Source organism: Crotalus tigris, unplaced genomic scaffold (assembly GCF_016545835.1).
Source record: "Crotalus tigris isolate CLP2741 ecotype Arizona unplaced genomic scaffold, ASM1654583v1 scf7180000018055.714482, whole genome shotgun sequence".
Classification (NCBI taxonomy): Eukaryota; Metazoa; Chordata; class Lepidosauria; order Squamata; family Viperidae; genus Crotalus; species Crotalus tigris.
This window is the reverse complement of record NW_024096798.1, coordinates 231,276-258,105: the sequence shown is the minus strand read 5'-3', so window position 1 is coordinate 258,105 and position 26,830 is coordinate 231,276. Positions and strand designations below refer to the sequence as shown.

The 26,830-nt window shown below is 42.1% G+C and overlaps 1 protein-coding gene across 1 annotated transcript in view; it reads left to right on the top strand.

The window, feature by feature from the left end:
• Positions 1-16,848: 16,848 nt before the first annotated feature.
• The window catches only part of LOC120309704 (cytochrome P450 2A3-like), a 28,164-nt gene continuing 18,182 nt past the window's right edge, over positions 16,849-26,830 (top strand). The window contains exon 1 of the mRNA XM_039347223.1: positions 16,849-17,016. Within this exon, the coding sequence (XP_039203157.1) occupies positions 16,849-17,016 (168 nt within the window). The remainder of the gene's footprint in view (positions 17,017-26,830) is intronic.

Genomic DNA, 26,830 nt, shown 5'->3' with positions numbered 1-26,830 from the left:
GTCAAAGCAAGAACATTCAATATTAGCAGCGTTGACACTCCTTCAGTGTGCTATGAGCTGGAGACCTGCTCTAGTGTGATTTACTGTAGTGAGCACGTACAGGTCAGTCCTTGCTTAAGGAACACCATCGGGACCAGAAATTTTGTCACTAGGAAAAGGGGTTCCTTTCCTTGCCTCTGTTCTTCCAAGGTATGGAAGTGCCTCCTCTTCAACTCCTTCCACCCATCTCTGCTCTTTCGGCCTCTCTGCACAGTGGTATTCCTTGGCAACGGTGACAGTGCTAGGACTGAAGCAGAGGCCCAGGGATCCAGTCTGCCCTGAGCATCTACTTCAGCTCCAGCGCAGCCACCGCCACTAAAGAGTGCTGCCTCAAATCCTGCACTATAGCTGCCACGGCCTGAAAATCCAGCTGCAACCATCCCAGCAAAGCAGGGCACAATCACACCGGGGAGAATTGGGAGAAAGATCAGCTGGGACAATGGCTGGAGGCTTGTTGTAAATGCGGGAAGGTCCTGTTTGTTTTTATCATGTGACTGGAGGTGCTGCAACAGTCTAAGTTTGTGGACATCCAAAACTGGATGCAGTATTCCAAGTGTGGTCTTATAATGCCTTGCTAAGACCACACTTGGAATACTGCATGCAGTTTTGGTTGCCATGATATAAAAAACGTGCTCGCTTACAATGTTCTTGCCTGTCTTAACTTGTGTCTAATCTGTTTTTTTACAGTACTGTTTTTGATAGGTTGGACTGTTTTTTCCCTTTGTGTAAATACGGATGCAAAAAACAAGTTGAATAATTCTGCTTTCTCCCTGTTGCTTGTCACCTTCGTGCCACTTTCTCCCACTAGCGGACCAATCATAGGATACAATGTTCTAAATAAAATTGCCTTTTGCAGTTGACCAATGGTGATTTTGTCAATGCTGATGATATTCAAGTGGTATTATGATGATGGTGCTTTGTCTCACAGTCAGCCAGATGTATAGATTTGATTTGGCATTTTTATCCACCTATTATTGCTATATATAACAATGTGAAATCACAGCAGCCAGCTCTTCAGCTGGTGTTGGCCTTCATTTATATCAAATTGTTCCAAAGAACCCAGGATATCATAATATATCAGCATAATTTGTAATTGACATATGGAAGCCTTATCGTTAGTTATCTGCAGGCGTGGGAAAAAAATTGGCTTCAATTTCAAAGTCTCCGATGTTGCTTTAGATCACCTCCCCGTATGCTCTCTAATTTTCTGTTGATCAATCCAGCAAAGTTGGCAAATACATGGGACCTATAAGCAATATATCCAGAGGGCATCAAGCTTGATGTATGTCTGGGGAAACCTGTCTTAAAAAGAAATTAACTCAGATTAGTAGCCTATTTTTCACATTGCATTGAGTTACAATTAATGATGCAAGTGATAATCATACCAAATGGGCTAGTTATTACATCTCTGCTCAGGACACGGTCAGATGGCAAGGCTGTGGATCATAAAAGTCTCACCATTAGGCAAATTTTTGATGCAATTGGATTGTTTCTTTCTCTGGCTTCCTAAGCATTCAAGCTAGCTCATAGAGATTTGATAAAATACAGTAAACTAAAATATTGGTTGTACAATATATAAAACTCCAATAGCAACAACAGAAATTGAGTTTGTTGACAGCTTATCTCATAAATGACAATTTAGCCCACGTAGGAAGCAAAGTAGGAACAAGAATCTCAAATCCTTTGAAGATCTTCCACTTTATATATAAAAGAGGGTAGGAAATTTCTCTTGCAGTTTCGTACGTTGGGCATTTACCTCAGGCTAATATTAACAATTCTTTACTGATGTATGTTGCAGTTCTTGTTCGCTTCTATGATAGCTTGTCACACTGAGTTGCCACCTCAATTCAGTTATACTTGGAGTAATAATAATAATAATAAAGTTGGAAGGGACCTTGGAGGTCATCTAGTCCAACCCCCTGCTCAGGCAGGAAACCCTATACCATTTCGGACAAATGGCTGTCCAGTCTCTTCTTAAAAACCTCCAGTGTTGGAGCATTCACCGCTTCTGGAGGCAGGTTCTTCCACTGGTTAATTGTTCTAACTGTCAGGAAGTTTCTCCTTAGTTCTAGGTTGCTTCTCTCCTTGCTTAGTTTCCGCCCGTTGCTTCTTGTCCTTCCTTCAGGCGCCTTGGAAAATAGCTTGACTCCCTCTTCTTTGGGGCAGCCCCTGAGATATTGGAACACTGCTATCATGTCCCCCCTCGTCCTTCTCTTCATTAAACTAGACATACCCAATTCCAGCAACCGTTCCTTGTATGTTTTAGCCTCCAGTCCCCTGATCATCTTTGTTGCTCTTCTCTGTACTCTTTCTAGAGTCTCAGCATCTTTGTTACATCGTGGTGACCAAAACTGGATGCAGTATTCCAAGTGTGGCCTTACCAAGGCATTGTAAAGTGGTATTAACACTTCACATGATCTTGATTCTATCCCTCTGTTAATGCAGCATAGCACTGCATTGGCCTTTTTGGCAGCTGCAGCACACTGCTGGCTCATATTTAGGTGATTGTCCACTAGGACTCCGAGGTCCCTCTCACAGTTACTACTAGAGCAAGGTACCCCCTATACTATACCTGTGCATTTGGTTTTTCTTGCCTAAATGTAGAACCTTGCTTTTTTCACCATTGAATTTCATTTTGTTAGATATTGCCCAGTGTTCCAGTTTGTTCGAGATCCTTCTGTATCTTAAGCCTGTCTTCTGGAGTGTTGGCTATTCCTGCCAGCTTGTTGTCGTCTGCAAATTTGATGAGTTCCCCATCTATCCCCTCATCCAAATCGTTGATGAAGATATTGAAGAGCACTGGGCCCAGAACAGAGCCCTGGGGCACCCCACTACACACTTCCTTCCATGTAGATGCAGTTCCATTGAGGACCACACGCTGAGTACAGCCGGTCAGCCAGCTACAGATCCATCTGATGGTGGCGCTTTCTACCCCACATTTTTCTATCTTGTCAAGTAGTAGGTTGTGTTCTACTTTATCAAATGCCTTACTGAAGTCCAAGTAAATTATGTCCACAGCATTCCTCTGATCCACTAATTTTGTCACTTGGTCAAAGAATGCAATAAGATTTGTCTGGCATGATCTATTTTTGACAAACCCATGTTGGCTTGTAGTAATGACTTTGTTTGCCTCTGGGTGTTCGTTAATTTGTTGTTTGATTATCTTTTCCAGGTATTGAGGTCAGGCTGATAGATCTGTAATTTCCTGGGTCCATTTTTTTTCCCCTTTTTTGTAGATGGGAACTACATCAGCTCTTTTCTCTGGTAGTTCCCCTGTGCTCCAGGATCTTTGAAAAATACAGTTCAGTGGTTCTGAGATCACATCTGCCAGTTCCTTGAGAACTTTGGAGTGTAATCCATCTGGTCCTGACGATTTGAACTCGTCTAGGCTGGACAGATGCTCACTTACCATTTTCTTGCCTATCTTAACTTGTGTTTCTATTCTGTTTTTTATGGCACTATTTTTGATAGTTTGGTCTGTTTTTTCCCTTTGTGTAAAGACAGATGCAAAAAATGAGTTAAGTAGTTCTGCTTTCTCCCTGTTGCTTTGTCACCTTCTTGCCACTTTCACCCACAAATGGACCAATCGTTTCCTTCACTTTTTTCTTGTTTTTTACATGTTGAAAGAAGCTTTTTTGTTATCTTTGACTTTGGTCACAAGCCTTAGTTCATTTTGAGCCTTGGCTTTCCTCACTTCATCTTTGGAGGCTTGGGCTATTTGCTGATATTCTGACTTAGTTATGTGCCCCTCTTTCCACTTTCTACACTTGTCCTTTTTATCTTTCAGTTTGTCAGAGAGTTCTTTATGCAGCCATGCTGGTTTCTTTTGAGAACTGTTATTTTATTAGTAGACCGCATGACCACAGTGCAAACCAAGGAAAAGACATGGGCTTTTAAAGAAAGCTTGAGTCCTTCTTAAAGACTCTTTTAGTTCATTTAGTGACTATTTGAAATTACAACATCACTGAAAAAAGTGACTCATGACCATGTGATCAAAATTTGGATGCTTGCCAAATGGTTCATATCTATGACGGTTGTAGTGTCCCAGTGATCACGTTTTGTGACTTCTGACAAGTAAAATCAATGGGGAAGCCAACAACTGGGTCGAGAAAGATTGTAAAATTCACTAACAACTGTCTTACTTAGCAACAGAAATTTTGGGCCCAATTGTGGTCATAGGTCGAGGATTACCTGTATATCCATGTCCCTTCTCAAGCACCTTTTCTGTTCTGGATCTGAATAGCTATGTATTATTATCACTGTTCCTGTGATAGATTAGAGCAGGGGTGTCAAACTGCCAGCCGGCAGCCCGGTTGCATTATGCGGAGGCTGCGCCCACCTCAGCTCCAGCAATGCAAAAAAAAAAAAATCGTGATACGTTGTGACACGGTGGGTTTGACACCCGTGGATTAGAGGTTCACAACTGGAGGAGGAAATTTATGCTGGTAATATTTGTCTGCCAGACCAAAGGACTGATCTCTGTGGTAGTGCAGTGGTTAGAATGCAATACTGCAGGCTAATTCTGCTGATTGCCGACTACCATTTGACAGTTTGACAGTTTGACAGTTCAATCCTGACCGCCTCAAAGTTGACTCGGCCTTCCATCCTTCCGAGGATCTCTTTAAGGCAAGAAGAAAAACCTCTTATGAGGAACATGTAAGATAAACATATCTAGGGATTGTCCATTCTGAATCTGCATTTTGGAAATCTGCATGAAATGTTGAAAGTACATCAGACAGTTGAAGAAGAAAAAAGGGCTTTGGAAGAATATTTAAGAACAGTGAAGAAGATGCAGTGAAGTTGTTATATCAGGAAGGCTTACTGAGTACAAGAAAGATCAAACCGGCTTACAAGAATGAAGAACAGAAAAGAGATACAGGATGACAAAATATTACATGGCCAGTACATTAAAAAAATAGCAGATTTTGTCCAAGATGGGATGAGATCTCCTGCTTTGAGCAAGGGGTTGGACTGGAGGTTCTCCAAGTCCCTTCCAGCTGTAGGATTCTATGATTCTAAGACCTAGCAAAGGCTAAGAGCAGGAAAGTTGAAGAACGAGACCCAAGTGCTAATTCTGACTGCACAAGACAAAGCCTTAAGAACAAATACATGTAAAGCCAGAATTGAGAAGACAGCAACGGACAAGCAAGGACCACCTCATATCTGAAGAAGCAGTGGACCACGTGGTGTAGCTGCTGCAAGACGTTTGCACAGACTGACTACAAGGGATGAAAAACTAGCAGCAATCGTACATCAGAAGATCTGCAAGGTATACCATTTGTGTGTCCGAAAGAACTGGTGGGACCATAAAATAGGGAAAGTAATTGAAAAGTGCTCTGAGGCTTTAAAATTCAAAAGGACAGGCAACTTGCCACATAATACTCAAAGCTGAACAATTGTCGATAAAAAAGACAAAAAATTCTGGATAGGGGATGTGGCAGTACCTGTGGGCAGCTGAGAGAAACAACTGGAGAAGATAACAAAATATAAAGACCAGCAAATAGAAGTAGAGTGACTGCAGCAAAAGAAAACAAAGGTAGTAGCAACAGAAATAGGAGGCTTGGGTGTAATCCCAAAACAACTGGAGTACCACTTGAACACAATCGACATTAACAAAATCACCATTGGTCAATTTCAAAAGGCAGCTTTACTCGAAATAGCTTCCATTCTGCGACGTTACTTCTAACACAGTGGTTCTCAACCTTTTTAATACCGCGACCCCCAACCGGTCGTAAGTCGAGGACTACTCAACCGGTCGTAAGTCGAGGACTACTCAACTGGTGCAGCACCGTTTGCAGAAGGGGACTTTTGGCAGGCTCAGCAGGGCAGAGACAGCCTGGACAATTCCTATTGGCTTTTGAAAGCCAATAGAATTAGACTCTATTCAAGAGAGTCTATTCTATCGGCTTTCAAAAGCCAATAGAATAAAAGGGAGTAGCACAGCTAAGGAAAAGGGGAAAAAAATGGTGGATTGCGTTGTTTGGCGACCCCCGTGAAATAGTCGTTCGACCCCAAATGGAATCCCGACCCACAGGTTGAGAACCACTGCTCTAACACCATAAAGTATCAACTTCTGCCTATCCTGATTTGGGGATTTACATGGGTTCTTGGGAAGGACTCAATAGGTGGACAAAAATGCCAAATCCAGTTAGAGCATTTGGCTGACAGTGCAGCAAAATCCAATAAGAATAATAGATTCTAGTTACAGGAAACAGGATTCCAATTTAATGGTAAAAAGACTTTCTAACAGTAAAGAGTAAAACAAATTACTCAGAGAGCTACTGGTAGTAGATTGCCCTTCCCTAGATATCTTCAGGTAGAGGGTCAGCAGCCATTGGTCTGAGAAGCATTAATGTTTGTTCCTTGCAGGATTGAATTCAACTCAGTATGAACCCCAATATTAGTACTTTAATAACCACTAGTTATTTGGATCCTGGATCTTGTCTCAGTGTCTTTATTAGATAGCTCACTTTTGCTAATGAGAAGTTGTTTAGTCAGGAATTGAGTAGATAAAATATGAGCATGTAAATCCACAAATCAGTTTTTAAATATAACATAGACAAATGCTAACCTTTGAGTAAAAACTTGATGCTTTTTTCTATTTATATTTGTACCAAAGAAAGTTTAGAAGTCTTTTTCTATTTTTCTTAATTTTTCTACTTTTCTTACTTTTTCTTTCCTTTTTCTTTTTGCACCTCTATTTTCCTTTTTTCTTGGAAGTTTTTCTTTTCTTTTTCAATTCTTTTTTGTTTGCTCAGATTGTCTGGGACATGACACATCCTCTTCACAACCTGTTTTCCTTGTTACCTTCTGGGAGGGGGCTCTGTGGTATCCGAAGCAGAACATATAGATTCAGTCATAGCTTTGTTCCATACAGTATTAACCAGCGGTGGGATTCAGCCAGTTCGCACCACTTCGGCAGAACTGGTAGCTAATTTTTTGTTGCCCAGGCCCAGAATGGACTTCCAGAAGTGGCATCCACACAGAGAATCGGTTGTTCACCTATTTGAATCCCACCACTGGTATTAACCTTGTGAATTTTCCAAAGCACCTGAAGGCAGGACAAGAAGCAATGGGTGGAAACTAATCAAGGAGAGAAGCAACCTAAAACTACGGAGAAACTTCCTGACAGTGAGAACAATTAATCAGTAGAACAACCTGCCTCCAGAAGCAGTAAATGCTCCAACACCGGAAGTTTTTAAGAAGAGACTGGACAGCCATTTGTCCGAAATGGTGTGGTGTAGGGTTTCCTGCCTGAGCAGGGGGTTGGACTAGATGACCTCCAAGGTCCCTTCCAACTTTACTATTATTATTATTATTATTATTATTATTATTATTATTATTATTATTATTATTATTATTATTATTATCTCTAAAGCTTCCTCCTTCCACTATGTATTCAAGATGGACAGTGATGAATATATGTTACTTATATGTAAGGGTGTAGGCCAATGGTTCTCAACCTTTCTAATGCCGCGACCCCATAATACAGTTCCCCATGTTGTGGTGACCCCCAACCACGTATACATCACCGGGTGCCAGGGGCGTGGCCAAAGAAAAGGGGGAAAAATGGCGGACAGCTGTGTCTGGCGACCCCTGTGAAATGGTCGTTCGACCCCAAATGGGGTCCCGGCCCACAGGTTGAGAACCACTGGTGTAGGCCTATACATATGTTGTATATAGTATGTTTTAAATGTGTGTTATGTATGTGTACACTTTGAGAGGAAGCAACTAAATTTCATTTTTAATGTGTGCCATTGTGCCCACAGGAACAAAAATGACAATAAAGGTTATCTAATCTTATTTATCTTGCATTTTTTAAAATATATAAGAATGTGAAACATGAGCACATCATGGATATTCTCACAAAAGGGCTGTCATGTGCAGGGGGGGGGGAAGTCTTAGCCTCTTAGCCATGAACCACCAATAAAAAACTTCATTTGGCATCGAGCGTTCTCTTTCCTTCCAGCCTATTTTTTTCCTGGAATGGGGAGGGGTTTCAAATAAATCTCTATTCTATAGTGATATTTTTGATATGTGAAAACCAGATAGATTTGCATAAATAAACACTATGCTAGACACTGATATTCAGGGGAGATCATTGGAATGAGATTTTGAGTATATTTTAAAACTTCAAGAGTATTCCATTTTAATTTTGGGAAACCTCTGAAGCAGGTTTGGGAGTAATATATATAATTCCATCAAACAGGTTCAGCGAGTCTATTGTTCCTGACATATCGGAACTTTCCCCCCATTGTCGGCAATGGGGTAGGTGCAGTTTCCTCATTTGATACCCCTGATCTATAAGTTACCACTTTGTTTTTTGTATGTACATTGAGAGCTTATGCACCAGAGACAAATTCCTTGTGTGTCCAATCACATTTGGCCAATAATGAATATTCTGTTCTGTTCTGTTTTATTCCATTCCATTCCATTCTCTCCATCTCTGCCTGATTTTTATTATATTATTATGGATCATCGCACAGTCAGCCAGATGTTCAGATTGGATTTGGCATTTTGTCTACCTATCGAGTCCTTACCCAGGACCTGGGATAGGCAGATGTGGATGTTTGATAATATTATAGATATCGTCGCAGGATGGAAGCAGTTCCTAGTAAGGCCGCCTTTTGCAATTGACTAATAGCGAATTTGTCAATGCCAATAGTGTTCAAGTGGTGCTCCAGTTGTTTTGGGATTGCACCCAAGGAGCCTATTACTATTGGTACTACCCTTGCTTGCTTTTGCCACAGTCTTTCTATTTCTATTTGTAGGTCTTTGTATTTTGTTATCTTCTCCAGTTCTTTCTCGTCTATTCTGCTGTCTCCAGGCACTGCCACATCCACTATCCAGACTTTTTTGTCTTTCTTATCGACAATTGTTAAGTCTGGGGTGTTATGTTGCAGGTGCTTGTCTGTTTGAATTCTGAAGTCCCACAGCAGTTTAATTTTATCATTTTCTATGACTTTCTCTATTTTATGATCCCACCAGTTTTTGCTTACAGGCAAATGATATTTTTTGCAGATCTTCCAATGCATCATTGTTGCTACTTTGTCATGCCGCTGCTTGTAGTCAGTCTGTGCAATCTTCTTGCAACAGCTTACCAGGTGGTCCACTGTTTCTTCAGCTTCTTTGCATAGGCGGCACTTACTGTCTGTTGCTGTCTTCTCAATTTTGACTTTATATTATAATTTGTCCTTAAGGCTTGGTCTTGTGCAGCCAGAATTAGTCCCTTGGTCTCTTTCTTCAATTTTCCTATTATTATTATTATCGATCATCGCACAGTCAGCCAGATGTTCAGACTGGATTTGGCATTTTGTCTACCTATCGAGTCCTTACCCAGGACCTGGGATAGGCAGATGTGGATGTTTGATGGTATTACAGATATCGTCGCAGGATGGAAGCAGTTCCTAGTAAGGCCGCCTTTTGCAATTGACTAATAGCGAATTTGTCAATGCCAATAGTGTTCAAGTGGTGCTCCAGTTGTTTTGGGATTGCACCCAAGGAGCCTATTACTATTGGTACTACCCTTGCTTGCTTTTGCCACAGTCTTTCTATTTCTATTTGTAGGTCTTTGTATTTTGTTATCTTCTCCAGTTCTTTCTCTTCTCTTCTGCTATCTCCAGGCACTGCCACGTCCACTATCCAGACTTTTTTGTCTTTCTGATCGACAATTGTTAAGTCTGGGGTGTTATGTTGCAGGTGCTTGTCTGTTTGAATTCTGAAGTCCCACAGCAGTTTAATTTTATCATTTTCTATGACTTTCTCTATTTTATGATCCCACCAGTTTTTGCTTACAGGCAAATGATATTTTTTGCATTATTATTATTATTATTATTATTATTATTATTATTATTATTATTATGGATCATCACACAGTCAGCCAGATGTTCAGACTGGATTTGGCATTTTGTCTACCTATCGAGTCCTTACCCAGGACCTGGAATAGGCAGATGTGGATGTTTGATGGTATTACAGATATCGTCGCAGGATGGAAGCAGTTCCTAGTAAGGCCGCTTTTTGCAATTGATTAATAGCGAATTTGTCAATGCCAATGGTGTTCAAGTGGTGCTCCAGTTGTTTAATAATAATAATAATAATAATAATAATAATAATAATAATAATAATAATAATTATTACAAGGGTATTCTTATGTTCTTACCTTAAGGGCAAAACAACACAGTTCAAATCAGCCAATTCTCTGGAGGTAACCATGTTAATTATACAAAGTGACAAAGTAGGCAGCAGCACAATAAAACCAACCATAAAAACATTATACAAGACTGTAAGGTAGCCATTGCCTCCTCCACATATTTGAAGTCATTTTTTTGACAGAATGCTAAACCTCAGTCCAAATAATAATCCATCTGGCAATTCCAGATAGGAGATGTCCCCTAGCTCACCCCCCCATCCTTCTTTCAGTTTGGGACCTCTCAGCTACTCCATTTGTGGAAATTATACCACTGATATCCCAAAGGTGCAGTTCAAGAGGCAACTGGACTTTCTTGGTTTTTTTCCCTTGAAAACCAAGAAAGTCTCTTGAACAGCACCTTTGGGACAACCATGTCCTGGATGTCTAAGAATCTCCATAGACATTTAGACCTTGGATAGATCACAGACATGGAAAACATCTATCCTTGTGACCTTCTAGCTGGGTGGCCTTGTAGCTAAATCTGTCATCAAAGGAACCTTCATCCTCCCCAAAAGCTTTGTACCACATTAAGAAGAATAATTGGGGGACGTTATTCTCACTGGCAGTGATGTTGAGTGGGAGGGTTGATGCTAGGAAAGCAAAGCCAGGGGAATCCACTACAGATGGTCCTCAACGTATGACCACAATTGAGCCCAAAAATTTAGGATGCTAAGCGAGAAATTTGTTATGTGAGTTTTGCCCCATTTTACGACTTTTCTTGCCACATCTATTAAGTGAATCACTGTAGTTGTTAAATTAGTAACACCATTGTTAAGTGAATCTAGCTTCTCCGTTGACTATGCTGGTCGGAAGGTCACAAAAGGTGATCACATGATTCCAGGACATTACAACCATCGTAAATATGAACCACTTGTCAAGTATCCGAATATAAATCACATGACCATGGCGATACTGCATTGGTCATAAGGGTAAAAAATGGCCATAGGTCACTTTTTTCAGTGAATGGTCACTAAATGAACTGTTGTAAGTCAAGGACTACCTGTAATTGCTTTGCTTAACTGGCATTTTTCTTACAACATCTAGTTACAAGTTCTAAGACAGTACCAGTTCGGGTATCAGGTTCAGAGAAAAAGAGTTACTGTAGCTACCATATGATATGATATGATATCTTGTATTATGCAACAGACAAAATTGTGAAAGTCTCTGCAAATTATTAGGCAATAATCCTTTTAATTAAGAAGTGGTCATTATCTTTGGAAACAATGTGGAGTTGGTTGTGAAATTTACTGACCTATAAACCATTTCATCCTTGCACAGTATATTTTGGAATCAGAGGAAGAAGTTAGGAGAAAATATGTTGAACATGTTCCCCACCGTGAGTTATTTGTAAAAACAATAAAGGTGGGATATGTGTAAATAAATAAAAACCAATAAAATATTTTTTGGAAGAAAATTGCTGTTTATACAGAACTTTGCCTGGTAAATGCACTTCTTTGTTGGCCAAATGTGATTGGACACTCAAGGAATTTGTCTCTGGTGCATAAACTGTCAGTGTATACACAAGCAACAAGTAATAAACCATGATTATAATAATTAAAAATTATAATCATAAATCATAAGATACAACACTCCACAATGGTCATAGGATATTAAATAAGAAATCAACATAAATCATACTAGAAGGATATAAGGGAAGGAAAGAGATAATAGAGCAGCTACAGGTAATCCTTGACTTACAACAGTCCATTTAGTGACCATTCAAAGTTATAATGGCACTGAAAAAGGTGATTTATGATCATTTTTCACACTGCAGCATCCCCAGGGTCATATGATCAAAATTCAGATGCTTGGCAACTGGCTCATAGTTATGTTTATAATGTCCTGGGTCATGTGATCACCTTTTGCAATCCTCTGACAAGCAAAGTCAATGGGGAAGCCAGATTCACTTAACAATCATGTTTATTTATTTATTTATGAGACTTATATACCGCTTTAAGTGCAAGCACTCTCTAAGCGGTGTACACCAGTAAGCAATGTATATATATATATATTTACATTGCCCCCAACAATCTGGGTCCTCATTTTACCTACCCCGGAAGGATGGAAGGCTGAGTCAACTTTGAGCCGGTGAGATTTGAACTGCTGACCTGCTGAACACAGTCAGCTAAAGTGGCCTGCAGTACTGCACTCTAACTGCTGCGCCACCTCGGCTCATCTTGATAACAACTCATGTTGATAACAACTGCAGTGATTCATTTAACAACTGGGTCAAGACAGGTTGTAAAATAGGGCAAAATTCACTTAACAATTGTCTCATTTAGCAACAGAAATTTTGGACTCAGTTGTGGTCCCAAATCATGGATAACCTGTGTAGACAAAATTTGTGTAAAAGTATTAAATTCTTCTTAAGCTCTTGCTTTAGTTCATTACAGTGGCTTGAAATGAAATTATTTTTATTATGCAGGCACCCATTAACTTACATAATGCTAAATAATTTAGCCTCATTAATCCTTATTAAAAGTCTTTCATCCTATCCAATCTGATACCTATGGAATTTGCACTATTGTTTCACTGTTGACTAAGGGCTGAGGGATATGATCATATGATGCTTTTTATAATCTCAGGAATTTTTATTGATGTTGTTATGCTAGGAGCCGGCTCAATTATCTTTGATAGATATGACGTGCAATTGATTTCAAACAATTCATATTTACATAAAGTACAAATATAAATAAAATAAGTCAAGGACTACCTGTACCTATACATATACATAAAATATATATGTAAATTTCATTGTTAACATTTGTTCTTCTTGGACCTCTGCAACCAACTCACGTTGATGTCATTCCATGGATTGATTAAGCAGGCCATTTTTTACATTTACAAAAAGGGGGTCTATATAATGGTTAATGTATTGGGCTGGCACTGGGGACCCCCATTGCCACAAAAATTTATTAGATGACAAGGACCCAATCTCTCTCAACTCAGCAGGCTTGTCATGTTTAGGAAAAATTGGACAGCCCCATGCAGAAGGCCTTGCATCCTGAAAGAGTTTGTGAGGTATGTTTCTTTTATTATATTTGCTAGCCTTGTTAAGAAAATCTTAAGTCACCAGGAGAAGCTTAACATGACAGCCCATTTGGAAAATGTTCTATCCAGGGACTTTGTGTAAGCACAACAACTTTGGAATAAAGGCTGGATGATTTGTTCAATGAGGGGTACTCCATTAAACAAGATGGGAATAAATCAAATTGCACATTTGATTGTTATTGCCAGAGGGGTGGGGGTTTATTGCTTTTTTATTGCTTTTGTACTGGGTTTTTATCTTTGTAAGCTGCTTCGAGTCACTGATGGTGAGTTGGGCAACCATATATATTTTCACAAACAAACAGACAAACTCTTCTACCCTCATTGAAAATATTCTGTTTGTATCGGCACTTTTAAATATCCATAAAAACTCTGGGGTTAGGAATAAGTAGAAAGTGGCCAACTTTGGGAAAGAACAGTGAACCAGTAAAGGTAGTGATTACAGGTAGTCCTCAACGTACAGCCATTCATTTAGTGACCAAAGTTACCTCAGCACCGAAAAAAGTGACTTAGGATCATTTTTCACACTTAACGACCGTTGCAATCTCCCCACAGTCACATGATCAAAATTGGGACGCTTGGCAACCTTTTGACAAGAAAAGTCAATGAGGAAGCCTGCTTCACTCAACAACCATGTTACCAGCTTAACAACTGCAGTGTTTTGCTTAACAACTCTGGCAATAAAAATTGTAAAATGGGACAAAACTCACTTAACAACTGTCTTGCTCAGCAACAGAAATTGTGGTAATAAGTTGAGTAAAAAATTTTGCAGGTGGTTTCAGGGTGGGGATCCAAATTCAAGATGGATGTTCATTTTGCCTGCCCAACTCTGAACACTGAGGATATAGGAACACACACAGAGCAATAGGGTTTCAGTTCCATTCCCCACAGGCCACAGCCGTTGGGCTATGTGGTCCAGGTGGGCTAGATTTCCACTCCCACTGATCCTAATCCATGTTTTCTAAGAAACAAAGAATTGCTGCTTTTATCTTGCTTTTATCTTGTGCAGGAGAGCCTTATAAGTAGTTCAAGACTATCGGTAGAAAGCCAACTGGGCAGTTTTGGGCCAGTCCTTTTTTCTCTCAGCCCAACCCACCTCACAGGGTGGTTGTGGAGAAAATTGGAGGCGGAAGATGTGTTGAATATGTTTGCAGCCTTGGGTTGTTTGTAAAAATAATAAAGGCAGGATACAAATAAAAGATAAAATAAAAAGATAAAATAAAATAATTCTCCTGGTACCATATTCTCCAAGCTTTGATTAGTTTTCCACCTTTCCCAACCTTCTGCTGTCCCGTCTCTTAGTCTGCTGTGGTTTTCCATTGGCCATTCTTAAAATGGACAATTAAACCCAGGACTCCTAATGGGGAATCCAATGGGCCATTGCTTCCATGGCTTCTGTGGCCAAGCATACATCTGGCTAATCTTGACTTGTCTCAGAAGCCAAGCAGGGTCTGCTTTGGAGAAGAATGAGAATACCAGTGTTGCTGGCCAGCATAAGAAGTTATAAAAATATATTGAAATATGTCCATTATCATGCCATTGAAACTTGCATATTAATACATACCAGTAACCAAGAATAGAACTCTCAAAGGCCACTTAATTAATGATTTTTTTGTGTCTCAGATATTGGTTTTTTGTTTGTGGAGCTAAAACAGATGAACAAGGAGTCAGATTCAAGGCCACCTTTAGATATAAAAAACTCTCTGAATTATTTTAGGATAGTCACTGACTTTCTCAGAGTTGCTTTTGTGGAGATAAAATAAAAGGAGATATCCATGGAAGTCTCCTTGAACCTTTAAAGGAAATGTTGGATATAAAGCTAAGCAACCAGCAGCTTGCCAAATCAGAAAATGGCTGCCATGATGAGGGACTTGCCTAGTGAGAAAATGGCTGCCATGATGAGGACTTGCCTGGTGAGAAAATGGCTGCCATGATGAGGGACTTGCGTAGTCAGAAAATAACTGCCATGATGGGAAACTTGTCTAGTCAGAAAATGGTTGCCATGATGAGTGACTTGCCTAGTCAGAAAATGGCTGCCATGATATGGGGCTTGTCTGTCACAAAGTAGAGAAAGCAAATATATAAGGGTGTTCTTCATCATCTCTGTTCCAGGATGCATCCTAGTTTTCTTTCCTTTTTACAAGAGACTTGGGCAGTGAGTTGAATGCTCAGTGCAGTTATCCATGCCACAATTTTTTAGATGACCTCCAAGGTCCTTTCCAACTTGATGATGATAATGATGATGATGATACTAACTTGTCAAATTAGTAACATGATTGTTAAGTGAATCTGGCTTCTCCAGTGACTTTGCTAGTCAGAAGGTCACAAAAGGTGATCAATGATCCTGGGACACTGCAACAGTCATAAATACACACCAGTTACCATGTGCCATGTTGGGGATGCTGCAAAAGTAGTAAGTTAAGTTAAAGCTACTTTTTTCAGTGCCATTGCAACTCCGAACGGTCATTAAGCAAATGGTTGTAAGTCGAGGACTGCCTGCATTGACTCCTGGTGAATACCTGGTCTAGTTCCTATGGTTCTTTTTGTCAGGATTTCAGAAGTGCTTTGCCCTTGCCTCCTTCTTAGGGCTGAGAAAGAAGGACTGGCTCAAGTTCGCCCAACTGACTTCGTGCCTATGGTAAAAGTAGAACTCAGAGCCTCTTGATTTCTAGTCAAATGCCTTAACCATTGACTCCTTATATTTTAAGCCACCCAGAGTCATTGGATATAAGTTGGGTGGCAGATAAATTTCATAAACAAACAAACAAACAAACAGCTGTTATACAAAACTCTCATATGGAAACCAGAGGCATTCTTATAAATAAAGATACTTCTGGAGAATGATGCTTTGCAGTGATTGAGTTTTCACATTTATTTGCTCATTTTAATTTAACAAAATTAAAGGCAGTGAGAGAAGGACAGTCTTGGGTATCAAATGCAGGTACCCACCACAGGCCCATTGATGCCTATCGCCATGTATCTATCTCTGGCTTCTCTATAATAGACAACTTACGTTTAAACTTTTGTTCTTCCCCTGAGAGCAGTTCTTATGTAACATGTTTGACCAGATCAGGTTGCACAGCAACCCAAACAAGTGGTTGGCATTAGCCTTGGTGAGATAATTTTGTGATTTAGCAACTGGGTTCTTTGTGTTGGTTTAGTGAATTGTATAAGGTGAGAAAATGGCAATTCTCTAATCTGATAACACATTACTGTGAATGTAGCAGATGCCTCCATCAGGTGGGTCCTTGCAAGCCAAAATTAATGATCACTAACCTATTAGAAAAACTCAAGTGGAACTAATAGCTTCCTTATTTCCCACATCCCCTCTCCAAATTCCTTGAAAACAGTCACAGGACCCATTGCAATTAGGCTTGTATAAATCACACACACAAGATGAAAGGCACATTCCTATGCGGTAATGGTTTCTACTGTATTGAGAGGATGCCAGTCTACCTGCTTAATTATCACATATAAGCAGTTGGCATCTTCAGAGGCAGCAAGCAACTATTTCAAGCGCGCAAGCCAGACAAGAAGCAAGAACAATATTTTGACTTTGGTAGCAGTTAAAGATGGAAGTGAGCCAGTTCCTGATGGCTACGGGAATATGCTTTCTGACAGTGCAGTTCATAATGCTTCTTTGGAGACGAAGGAAATTCCCAGCTGGACCTGTACCTTTGCCTCTCTTTGGAAGCCTCTGGAGAATTGGCTGGAAGATCCGCCAGGAGACCTTCATGAAGGTATATTTGGACAAGCGTGGCAAAAACCACCAGGGTCCTGCAAGCAAGTATGATAAAAACTGGAAGCTGGTGGCTCTGTTGAGTCTGATGATTTGGAGAACATAATTGGAGTTTTTAGGTAAACGAAGGGCTTTTGTAGGAGTGGTGGAGATTAAGATCCAGAGAAAGTTTAGGAGAAACTGAAAGTGTGATTTTTTTTTTTTAAAAGGGATGTCTTCTTTGGTTTCAAAGGCTTTTGTGAGTTGATTGCAATAGCAAGGGGAGGGGGGAATAGGTGTCATTTCAGGAGTCAGGATTTTTCCCCCCTCGTCCATCCTCTGCTTGTACACGCATAATTAATATGTAAGTTTCTATTTGTTTATCGTTACCTCAAAGCAGTAATCAAGAGTAATCAGAACTGATGGATAGATTAGTAGTTTTTTTTAAGCCCACAGTAATAACCATCTTCAAAAGTATCTTCTTTTATTTATTTATTTATGAGACTTATATACCGCTTTAAGTGCAAGCACTCTCTAAGCGGTGTACACCAGTAAGCCATGTATATATATATATTTACATTGCCCCCAACAATCTGGGTCCTCATTTTATCTACCCCGGAAGGATGGAAGGCTGAGTCAACCTTCTTTTATGCCTTCTTTCTCAATGGCTGTGCTCACAGTTGTACATTACTGGTGGGATCACCCTTATACAAGATCATTTTGTTTGTTTTATCAGTACCTTTATCTTCCCTGTTCATTTGTTTGCTTGTTTGTTTATCTGTGCTGCTGAATATGGAGTGTCTTGAATCCCATTGTGGAGGAGTGTGGAGACAGCCTTGAAAAATATATCTAGCAGCCATTAGGAAAATACAAACTTAGTCCAGGAAAACAGGAGAGGGTGAGGCAAATGCTCAAGATCATCCTGCCTTGAGTCTCTTTGGAATAAAGGGGAATGGAGGAGAAACATGGTTAGATTTTCTGTTATTATAGCTTGTAGGATAGAAGTCTTTATTGGCCAAGCGTGACTGGATAAAGAATTTGTCTCTGGTACATAAGCTCTCAGCATACATACAAGCAACAAGTAATAAATCATGACCATAATCATCAGACGGACCTTGGAGTCCTAGTGGACGATCACTTGACTATGAGCCAGCAGTGTGCAGCAGCAGCCAAAAAAGCTAATACAATCCTGGGTGGCATAAACAGAGGTATAGAATCAAGATCACACGAGGTTTTAGTACCGCTTTATAAAACCCTAGTAAGATCACACCTGGAATACTACAGCCAATTTCGGTCTCCATATCACAAAAAAGATGTTGAGACTTTGGAAAAAGTTCAGAGAAGAGCAACTAAAATGATCAAAGGCCTGGAGACTAAAACATATGAAGAACGGACTTGGGTTTGGCTAGGCTAAACAAAAGAAGAAACAGAGGCGACATGATAGCAGTATTCCAGTATTTGAGGGGCTGCCAAAAAGAAGAGGGTGTCAAACTATTCTCCAAAGCACCAGAGGGCAAGACAAGAAACAATGGTTGGAAACTGACCAAAGAGAGAAGCAACGTGGAATTAAGGAGAAACTTCCTAACAGTGAGGACAATTAACCAGTGGAACAGCTTGCCTCCAGAAATCGTAGGCGCTCCATCACTGGAGATTTTTAAGAAGAGACTAGACAGTCACTTGTCTGAAATGGTATAGGTTCTCCTGCTCGAGCATGGGGCTGGACTAGAAGACTTCCAAGGTCATTTCCAATACTATTCTATTCTATTCATAAAATACAATCATCATAAATCATAAGACACAGCACTCAGGGATAGATATAGGATACTAATCAATCAACATAATAGGATACTAAATAAAAGCAATCAACACAAATCATGAGATGCAAACAATAAAGTTATAGTCATAAGAAGCTAATGAAGTACGTAATAGGAAAGATGAGAAGGATATGTTTTCCCCAAAATAAGCCCAGGCTCAAGAGACTCATTAGGGCTTATTTTTGGGGAGTGTCTTATTTTTTTTTATGGCCTTCATACGAGATGAGCCTCCTACGATGGTCAACCTGACCCTGGGCGAGCTGGATTGCTTACAGGGAGAGGGTGCACGTTGCAGGAGGACGACTGCAAAAGGTGTGCATGGATCCCCGCAGCTCCTGGAGGCTCTGAACACTGCTTTTCATGCCACTCGGCTTCCCACCCCACCCCACCCCAGCCAGGCTGATCTGGTGGATGGGATTGCCTTCCGTCTTCCCCATCGCTGCATGGGCAGCAGACGCTGCTCTCCTAATATGTGGCATGACGATTGGACGGTGGCCATGCTGCGAATGGGGATAGACCATCCCCCCCCAAGTGCCACCAAAAACAGGCAAACGTGCACACAGACATGGTGCCAAAAACAGCGTCGTGAAAAACAGTGCTCGGAGCCTCCAGGAGCTGCAGGGATCCACACATGCCCTTTTTGCGCCTCTGTTTTTGGTGCTGCATCTGTGTATACGTTTGCCTCGCTGTTTTGGGTGGCGCTTTGGGGGGATGGTCTATCCCCATTTGCAGCGTGGCCGCCGTCCAATTGCCGTGCTGCCTATCAGGAAGGCAGCATTAGCTGTCAATGCAGTGGCGGGGAAGACGGAAGGCAGTACTGCCCACCAGATCAGCCTGGTGGGAGTGGGGTGAGAAACTGAGTGGCATGAAAAGCAATGCTTGGAGCCTCCTGGAGCTGCAGGGATCCATGTACGCTCTTTGCAGTCGTCCTCCTGCAATGCGCAGCCTCTCCCTGTAAGCAATCCGGCTCGCCCAGGGTCAGGTTAGCCATCGTGGGAGGCTCGTCCCGCATGTGCAGCAGAGCTGAAGGATGGGGACGGGCCATGCCTCCTGCGACGGCCAGCCTGACCTGGGGCAAGCCAAATTGCTTCAGCTGCAAGGAGCCTGGCCTAAGGTTTCCATTGCCCATGCTTCCTGAAGCTGATGGGAACTGTGGCCCACCGCAGCTGAACATTTTAACCAAGCTGCAAAATTGAATTTGCAGTGGTGGCACCAGCAGCAGATAAGGCAGGGGTGAGGCACGCGATCCAGTCTGCCCAAAAACCTATGTTGGGCCAGAGTGGGAACTTACGTAGGGCTTACTTTTGGGTGTAGGGGTTATATTAGCCCCCCCCCAAATAAACTAAGTCTTATTTTATGGCTAGGTCATATTTTTGGGGAAACACAGTAGGTAGTTTGACATCCCAGGGAGTAAGACAGTGTTGTGGGAATTAGTTGTTTAGCAGAGTGATAGCATGGGGGGGGGGAACTCTCTTTTTTTTCTGGTTGTTTTGGTGTGCAATGTCCTATAGCGTCGTCTTGAGGGAAGAAGTTGAAACAGTTTATGTCCAGGATGTGAAGGGTCTGTAGATATTTTCTCAGCCCTCTTTCTGGCTCGTGCAGTATGTAGGTCTGGCTGGTTGCAATTGTTTTTTCTGCAGTCCTAACTATCCGTTGAAGTCTGTACCTGTCCTGTTTGGTTGCTGTGCCAAACCAGAGAGCTTTAGAGGTGCAAATGACAGACTCAACAATTACTTTGTAGAACTGTATCAGCAGCTCCTTGGGCCAGTCTGAGCTTTCTGAGTTGGCTCAGGAAGAACATTCTTTGCTGTGCTTTTTTGATAATATTTTTGATGTTGGATGTCCATTTTAAGTCGTGCGATACAGAACCTAGAAATTTGAAGGCCTAAGTTGTTGATACTGTGTTGTCTAGTATTGTAAGAGGTGATAGAATAGATGGGCTTCTCCTAAAATCTATCATCTCTACAGTTTTTTTTAATTAAAAGTTTTAATTTTTTTTTACAATATATAACCCAAAACCCTCCCACCCACCCACCTCCCAGAGCTGATTACAGGGTTACAAATAAACAGTCATAATCTAACTAACATTATCCAACTCTACTAACAATCAAATCCATAACATACTTTAACTCCTTTTTCAAAACAAATATTAACAAATTAAAAATAAAAATAATAATACAGTTAAACCATAACACTAAAAATAGTATAAATTCAATCATATTAAACTATTAACAATAACCTAAAATCTACTCATAAACAAGATAATACTTTTCAGTCTCATATTTCTTTTGAATATAATCAATTCATCTTCTCCAAACCGAAATGTATTTTTCTTGTGAATGGTCCTTCAAATAAGCAGAAATTTTCGCCATTTCTGCTAAGTTAGACACCTTAAGTATCCATTCTTCCATAGTAGGCAAAGAGTTTTTCTTCCAATTTTGCCCCACCAATAATCTTGCAGCTGTTTCTTTAACATCATCTCTACAGTTTTCAGTGTGTTCAGTTCAAGATTGTTCCAGCCACGTCACAGGGCCAGTTGTTCAATTTCCTGTCTATATGCAGATTCTTCATCATCTCGAATGAGACCAATGACTATGTATCATCTGCAAACTTTAACGGAGGAATCCTTTGAGATGCAGTCGTTGGTGTAGAGCAGGGGTAGTTAACCTTGGCTCTTTTATGACTCGTGGACTTCAACTCCCAGAATTCCTGAGCTAAGCTGGCTCAGGAATTCTGGGAATTGAAGTCCACGAGTCATAAAAGAGCCAAGGTTGACTACCCCTGGTAGAGAGAAAAGAGTAAGGGAGAGAGCACAAAGGAGAGGAGAAAATGGGCATTGAGAAAGATGTCTGGTGTGAGATGCTGAATAGAAATGGGGGCCAAAGCTTATATTACCATATATGCCGGCGTATTAGGCGACCCGGCGTATAAGACGACCCCCATCTTTATAGCCGGGCCGCATTCCTAGAACGTCGTCTTATACGCCGGAAACTACCAGTATTTCCGGCGTATAAGACGACTCGGCGTATAAGAAGACCCCCATCTTTGGCGCCAATTTCAGCGCTCGCGGAAGTCGTCTTATACACCGGCATTTACGGTATATTTTATTCTTGGTTGATCCCACAATAATAGTTGGATTTTTTTGTATTTGCAAAAGCAGATATATATACATTATATGCTGCCAAGTTAGTTTGAGAGAAACAAAAAAAGTTCCTTTTATTATTCTGAATTGCCCATCGAATTAAATTAAAATTAAATAAAATATTTAATATTTAAATATTTATATAAAATTAAATGTTAAATATGTACATGGCTGAGAGGTGAGAGACCAAAGATAGCACAGATGCTGATTCTGGATGTAATCTCTGCCGGAGCAAAGCTGAAGTCAACTCAACTGAAGCCGGGACAGAGGTCTGGTTGCAAGCATTAAATTCACACAAAATGTTTAGCCAGGTCAAATGACAACGAAGGAGAAATGCATTAGCATAATAAGCTAGATTTAATTAATTCCTGTGGTTTAGAATTTTGCCAGGCAGACCATTTGATTACAGGTAATTCTCAACTTACAACCATTCATTAGGTGACTATTCAAAGCTACAATGGCTCTGAAAAAAGTGACTTATGACTATTTTTCTCACTTACAATCATCACAGCATCCCTGCGGTCATTGCTAGCTGTATTTTGCTAGCTGTTGGTCATTGCTAGCTGTATTTTGACAGGTAATATTTTCACTGGAAAGCCCACGCAAGTAGTTAATTGGGAAATGTGATTTATGACATACTACAGGGGTGGGAAGTTTCACTTGCAACTTTGTAACCTTGTGTTTGTCCAGGGGGATGTTGTTTATAAGAGATTCCCAGCTCTTTCCTCACCACTTTCTTCTTCCTTGCAATCTCTCCACTTCAGTTGGCTGCCATATGGGGACATGGACATGGTAGATGTGACTTTTCAAGAGGCAGGGCTAGGGTTGAAGCCCTCAATGGCTGTGGAACCGGTTTGCTCAACCAAAGTTAGGCTCTTTCTCAATCCTGACATTTACCAACAGATCTCCTGACCGCACCTCTCATATTTTGCAAACTGCCTTTGTGATGAATGCTTTGATGAACAGAGTTAACATCAGACATTGTCTATCTGTACACCTCCCAAGGTCACTCGAGTTTCTAAATACAGGTAGTATCACGATTCCGATAGATGAGACCAGTAAAAAGAACTGGTATTTATTTGGCTACATAAAGAACGTATTTATTTGGCTACATAATATCGGCATGTTCAAAAGTAAACTCAAGACTGAAACTGTCCCCCCAAGGTTACAAAGTTGCAAGTGAAACTTCCCACCCCTGTAGTATGTCATAAATCACATTTTCCAATTAACTACTTGCGTGGGCTTTCTAGTGAAAATATTATCTGCCAAAATACAGCTAGCAACAACCTTGGTTCCCACAGAACCAGTGGTGGGGTTCAGCCAGTTCGTACAAGTTCGGGAGAACCGGTAGCTAAATTTACCTGAATTCGGAGAACCAGCTGGCTTCTGGAAGTCCAGTCTAGGCGTCAGAGATCTCCCAGGCCTAGAACGGCCCACTGGAAGTGCATGATGCCACTTCCGGAGGTCCGTTCTAGGCATCGGAGGCCCAGGCTTGCATCACATAATTGAAAAGGTTGTTCAGGTATTTGAATCCCACCACTGCACAGAACAATGTATTGTTATGGCTAAGACAAGAACGCTCATTTCCCTCCTCCCAAATCAGTGGCAACCGAAAACGAAATGAAAATGGCTTCAGCTGATTTCATTGCAGAGTTGACGTTCAGATCCTCTAGAACAGGGGTGTCAAACTCAATTTCACTGAGGGCCACATCAGGGTTGTGGTTGACCTCGGGGGGGGGGATGTGTGGTCAGGGTGTGTGTGGTCAGGGTAGGTGTGGCCAGCTCAACATTGCTTGTGTTGGGGGGGCACCTGTGTGGTCTGGGCGGGACTGGAGGGATCCAGCCTAGTCCTCGAGCTCCCAGGACACTGGGACCCCACAGCCCAACCCAGCCCTGCTATCCCAAGAAGGCGCCCTGCTGCGCTTATCTCCTCCTCGAAGCTATTGCTGCTGTTCTTGCTCTCCTTGGCCATGATATGTGTGGGAGGGCAAAGTATGTGGGTCAGAGGGAGGCCCCTCCCTCTCCATATGAGGAAACCTGGCTTTGTAATTAAAGTATCCTCAGCAATAGGATGGGAGACCACCAGGAGAGATCAAGATGAGGGGACAAGGGGGTGGCAAAAGGGCAGCAGGGTTGCTGGTGGCCAAATGCTAAGACAGCACTTCCCTCAGACCCTCCCTCTCATTGTAATCCCCTCCCTCCCTTCTTCCCTTTTCTTCTTTTTCCTTCCCTCTCTATTCTCCTTTCTCCCTTCTTCCTCCCCCCTCTTTCCTTCTTTTTTCTTTGTCTTTCCTCTTTCTTTTCTCCTTTCCTGTCCCTTCTTGGATGCTCAAATGCAACAGTTCTCCATGCCTTCTTGCCTTGTGATCAAATGCCACTTTGGCTAGTAGTTTGTGGCCACTTAAAAGACGGAGAACAAAGCAGGCTCAGCTTATCTCCTGCTTGCTTTTAGTGGGGGTGTCCGCAGACAACAGCACAGCAAAACTGTCAAAATGGTGACTGTGACATTTAATCAGAGCTCCTCTGTTTTTTTTTTATGTTGGGACAGCTTTATCTTTTATAATAGTCGTTTTTCTATTAATACATAATCCTTAAAAGGGCTCTCCTGTAGGGAGCCTGCCTCGGTCTAATTCAGACTGGAAATATACCAGAGGAAAATATTTTCCCCACTCTGCTTTCCCCACTGGAAATGGCTGTTTGCAACATATAAGGAGGGGATACTTTCCTAACAGCTCACAATTCAAGAATACCAGTGTTAACTTGGATTGCCAACAAAGTTCTGTCTGTCACAAAACAGAACACAAAATAGCTTTCTCCTTTGAACTTGAGGCATTTCCAACCAAAATGCCTCTCCCTCCCTCTCGTTCTCCCTGACTCCTTCCTTCCTTCCTTCCTTCCTTCCTTCCCCTTCCTTCCTTCCTTCCTTCCTTCCTTCCTTCCTTCCTTCCTTCCCTTCTCTCCTTGCTTTTTTTTTAAGCTTCCAGAGGCTTCAGGCAGAGGTGGCAACAGGCAGCCAGCGATGGGCAAAGGCTTCCCCTCCCCGTCATTGCCTCTGCATGGCTTAGCTCACACCTCTCTCTCTCTCTCTCTCTCACACACACACACACTCACACACACAGTACGTGTGTGTGTGTGTGTGTGTGTATGTGTGTGAGCACACACGAAGGTGTGTGAGTGTGTGTCTCATCCCTTGCAGCCCCGAGCCCTCTATGCGATGGCAGGCTGCAGACTAATGAAAGTTGGGGTTTTTTTTGAGTACTTGTTTCTTTTTCTCAACGTGCTGCCGATTGCATCATACCCTGCCCCCCCTCTCAGCTCCCAACCCCCCCAGCCTCGTGGCAGGCTGCAAGAAGCATTCCTCTCCCGTTCTTTTCCTCCTGATGTCAAAGTGTGGGGCTGCAGGAGGTGAGACCCCCCCCCCCACACACACTCACACAAACACGTGTGCAGGTTCTGGGAGAGGTGAGCTGAGAGCCATGGAGCAAGAGGAAACGATAGGAGAAGTGGTCAAAATGGGAAACTTCTGCCCGGAGCCTCTGGCAGCTTAAAAAAAAAACTGTGTGGAGCAGTGGCTTCCCTTTCAGTCCACCCTCCCCTCCGTTGCCTCCACGCCGGGGTTGACTCTACACCTGCCAAAAGGGCAGTTTTGCTTTCGACCCCCCCCCATTCCAGAAACCGAAAACTGCTGCCGTTCACCTGCCGTGTCCCCCTCCTATTGCACGCTGGCAGGCAGAATCCTGAAGCTCCCACTCTGTTTCCTTCATGCTCAGGAAGGAAGCTGCCGGCCACGGCTCTCCCACTCGGGGGTGGGGTGATCCCAGTGAAAGCGTGACGGGCGAGGCTGGGAGGGGTGGGGCGAGGCTGGGTAGGGCGGGGTGAGGCAAATGAGCTGCAGCTGCTCCTGCGCACCACCAGCCTCCGAACGCTCACCATTTCCGGTGTGTGCGCCGGGAGATTACCCAGCCGGGTTGGGGTGGGCCAGGGCTGGGGCTGGGGCTGGGGCAGGGCAGCAGGGGGTGGGCCAGGGCTGGGGCTGGGGCAGCAGGTTCCTTGCCATTTCTGTGAACAGCTCCAGGGGCCAAATTTGGGCCCTTGGCAGGCCACATCCGGCCCGTGGGCCTTGTGTTTGACATGTCTGCTCTAGAAGAAAGAGAAATCCTGCAATTTAGAAAGAATTAAAATTAGGAGTGTCCCCGAGGCTTATTTGGATGTTTATCAAAAAACCTGCGTATGAACCTTTGAGCTTTTATATCAGTACTTTTCAGGGATATCACTTCCATTGCACTACTTTATTATTATAGATTTATTATATTATAGAATAGAGCTGGAAGGGACCTTGGAGGCCTTGTAGTCCAGCCCCCTGCTTAAGCAGGAGAATCTACACTGTCTCAGACAAGTGTGATTGTCTAGTCCAGGGGTATCAAACTGCTGGCCTATGGGTCGGACATGTCACACGGAAGCCACGCCACCCCATTGCCGGCAATGGCAAAACAGTCCCGATACATTGTGCAATGTCACGTGACATCGCGAGTTTGACATGTCTGGTCTAGTCTCTTCTTAAAGATCTCCTGTGATGGGGTGCCCACAATTTCTGGGGGTAAGCTGTTCCACTGATTGATTGTCCTCCTCACTGTCAGGAATTTTCTCCAGGTTGCTTCTGTCCTTGATCAGTTTCCAACCATTGTTTCTTGTCCTTCCCTCTGGTGCTCTGGTGAACAACCTGACCCCTTCTGCCTTGTGGCAGCCCCTCAGATACTGGAACGCTGCTATCATGTCTCCCCTATTTCTTCTTTTCTTTAGACTAGCCAAACCCAAGTCCCGCAGCTACTCTTCATATGTTTTAGCCTCCAGGCCTTTGATCATCTTAGTTGCTCTTCTCT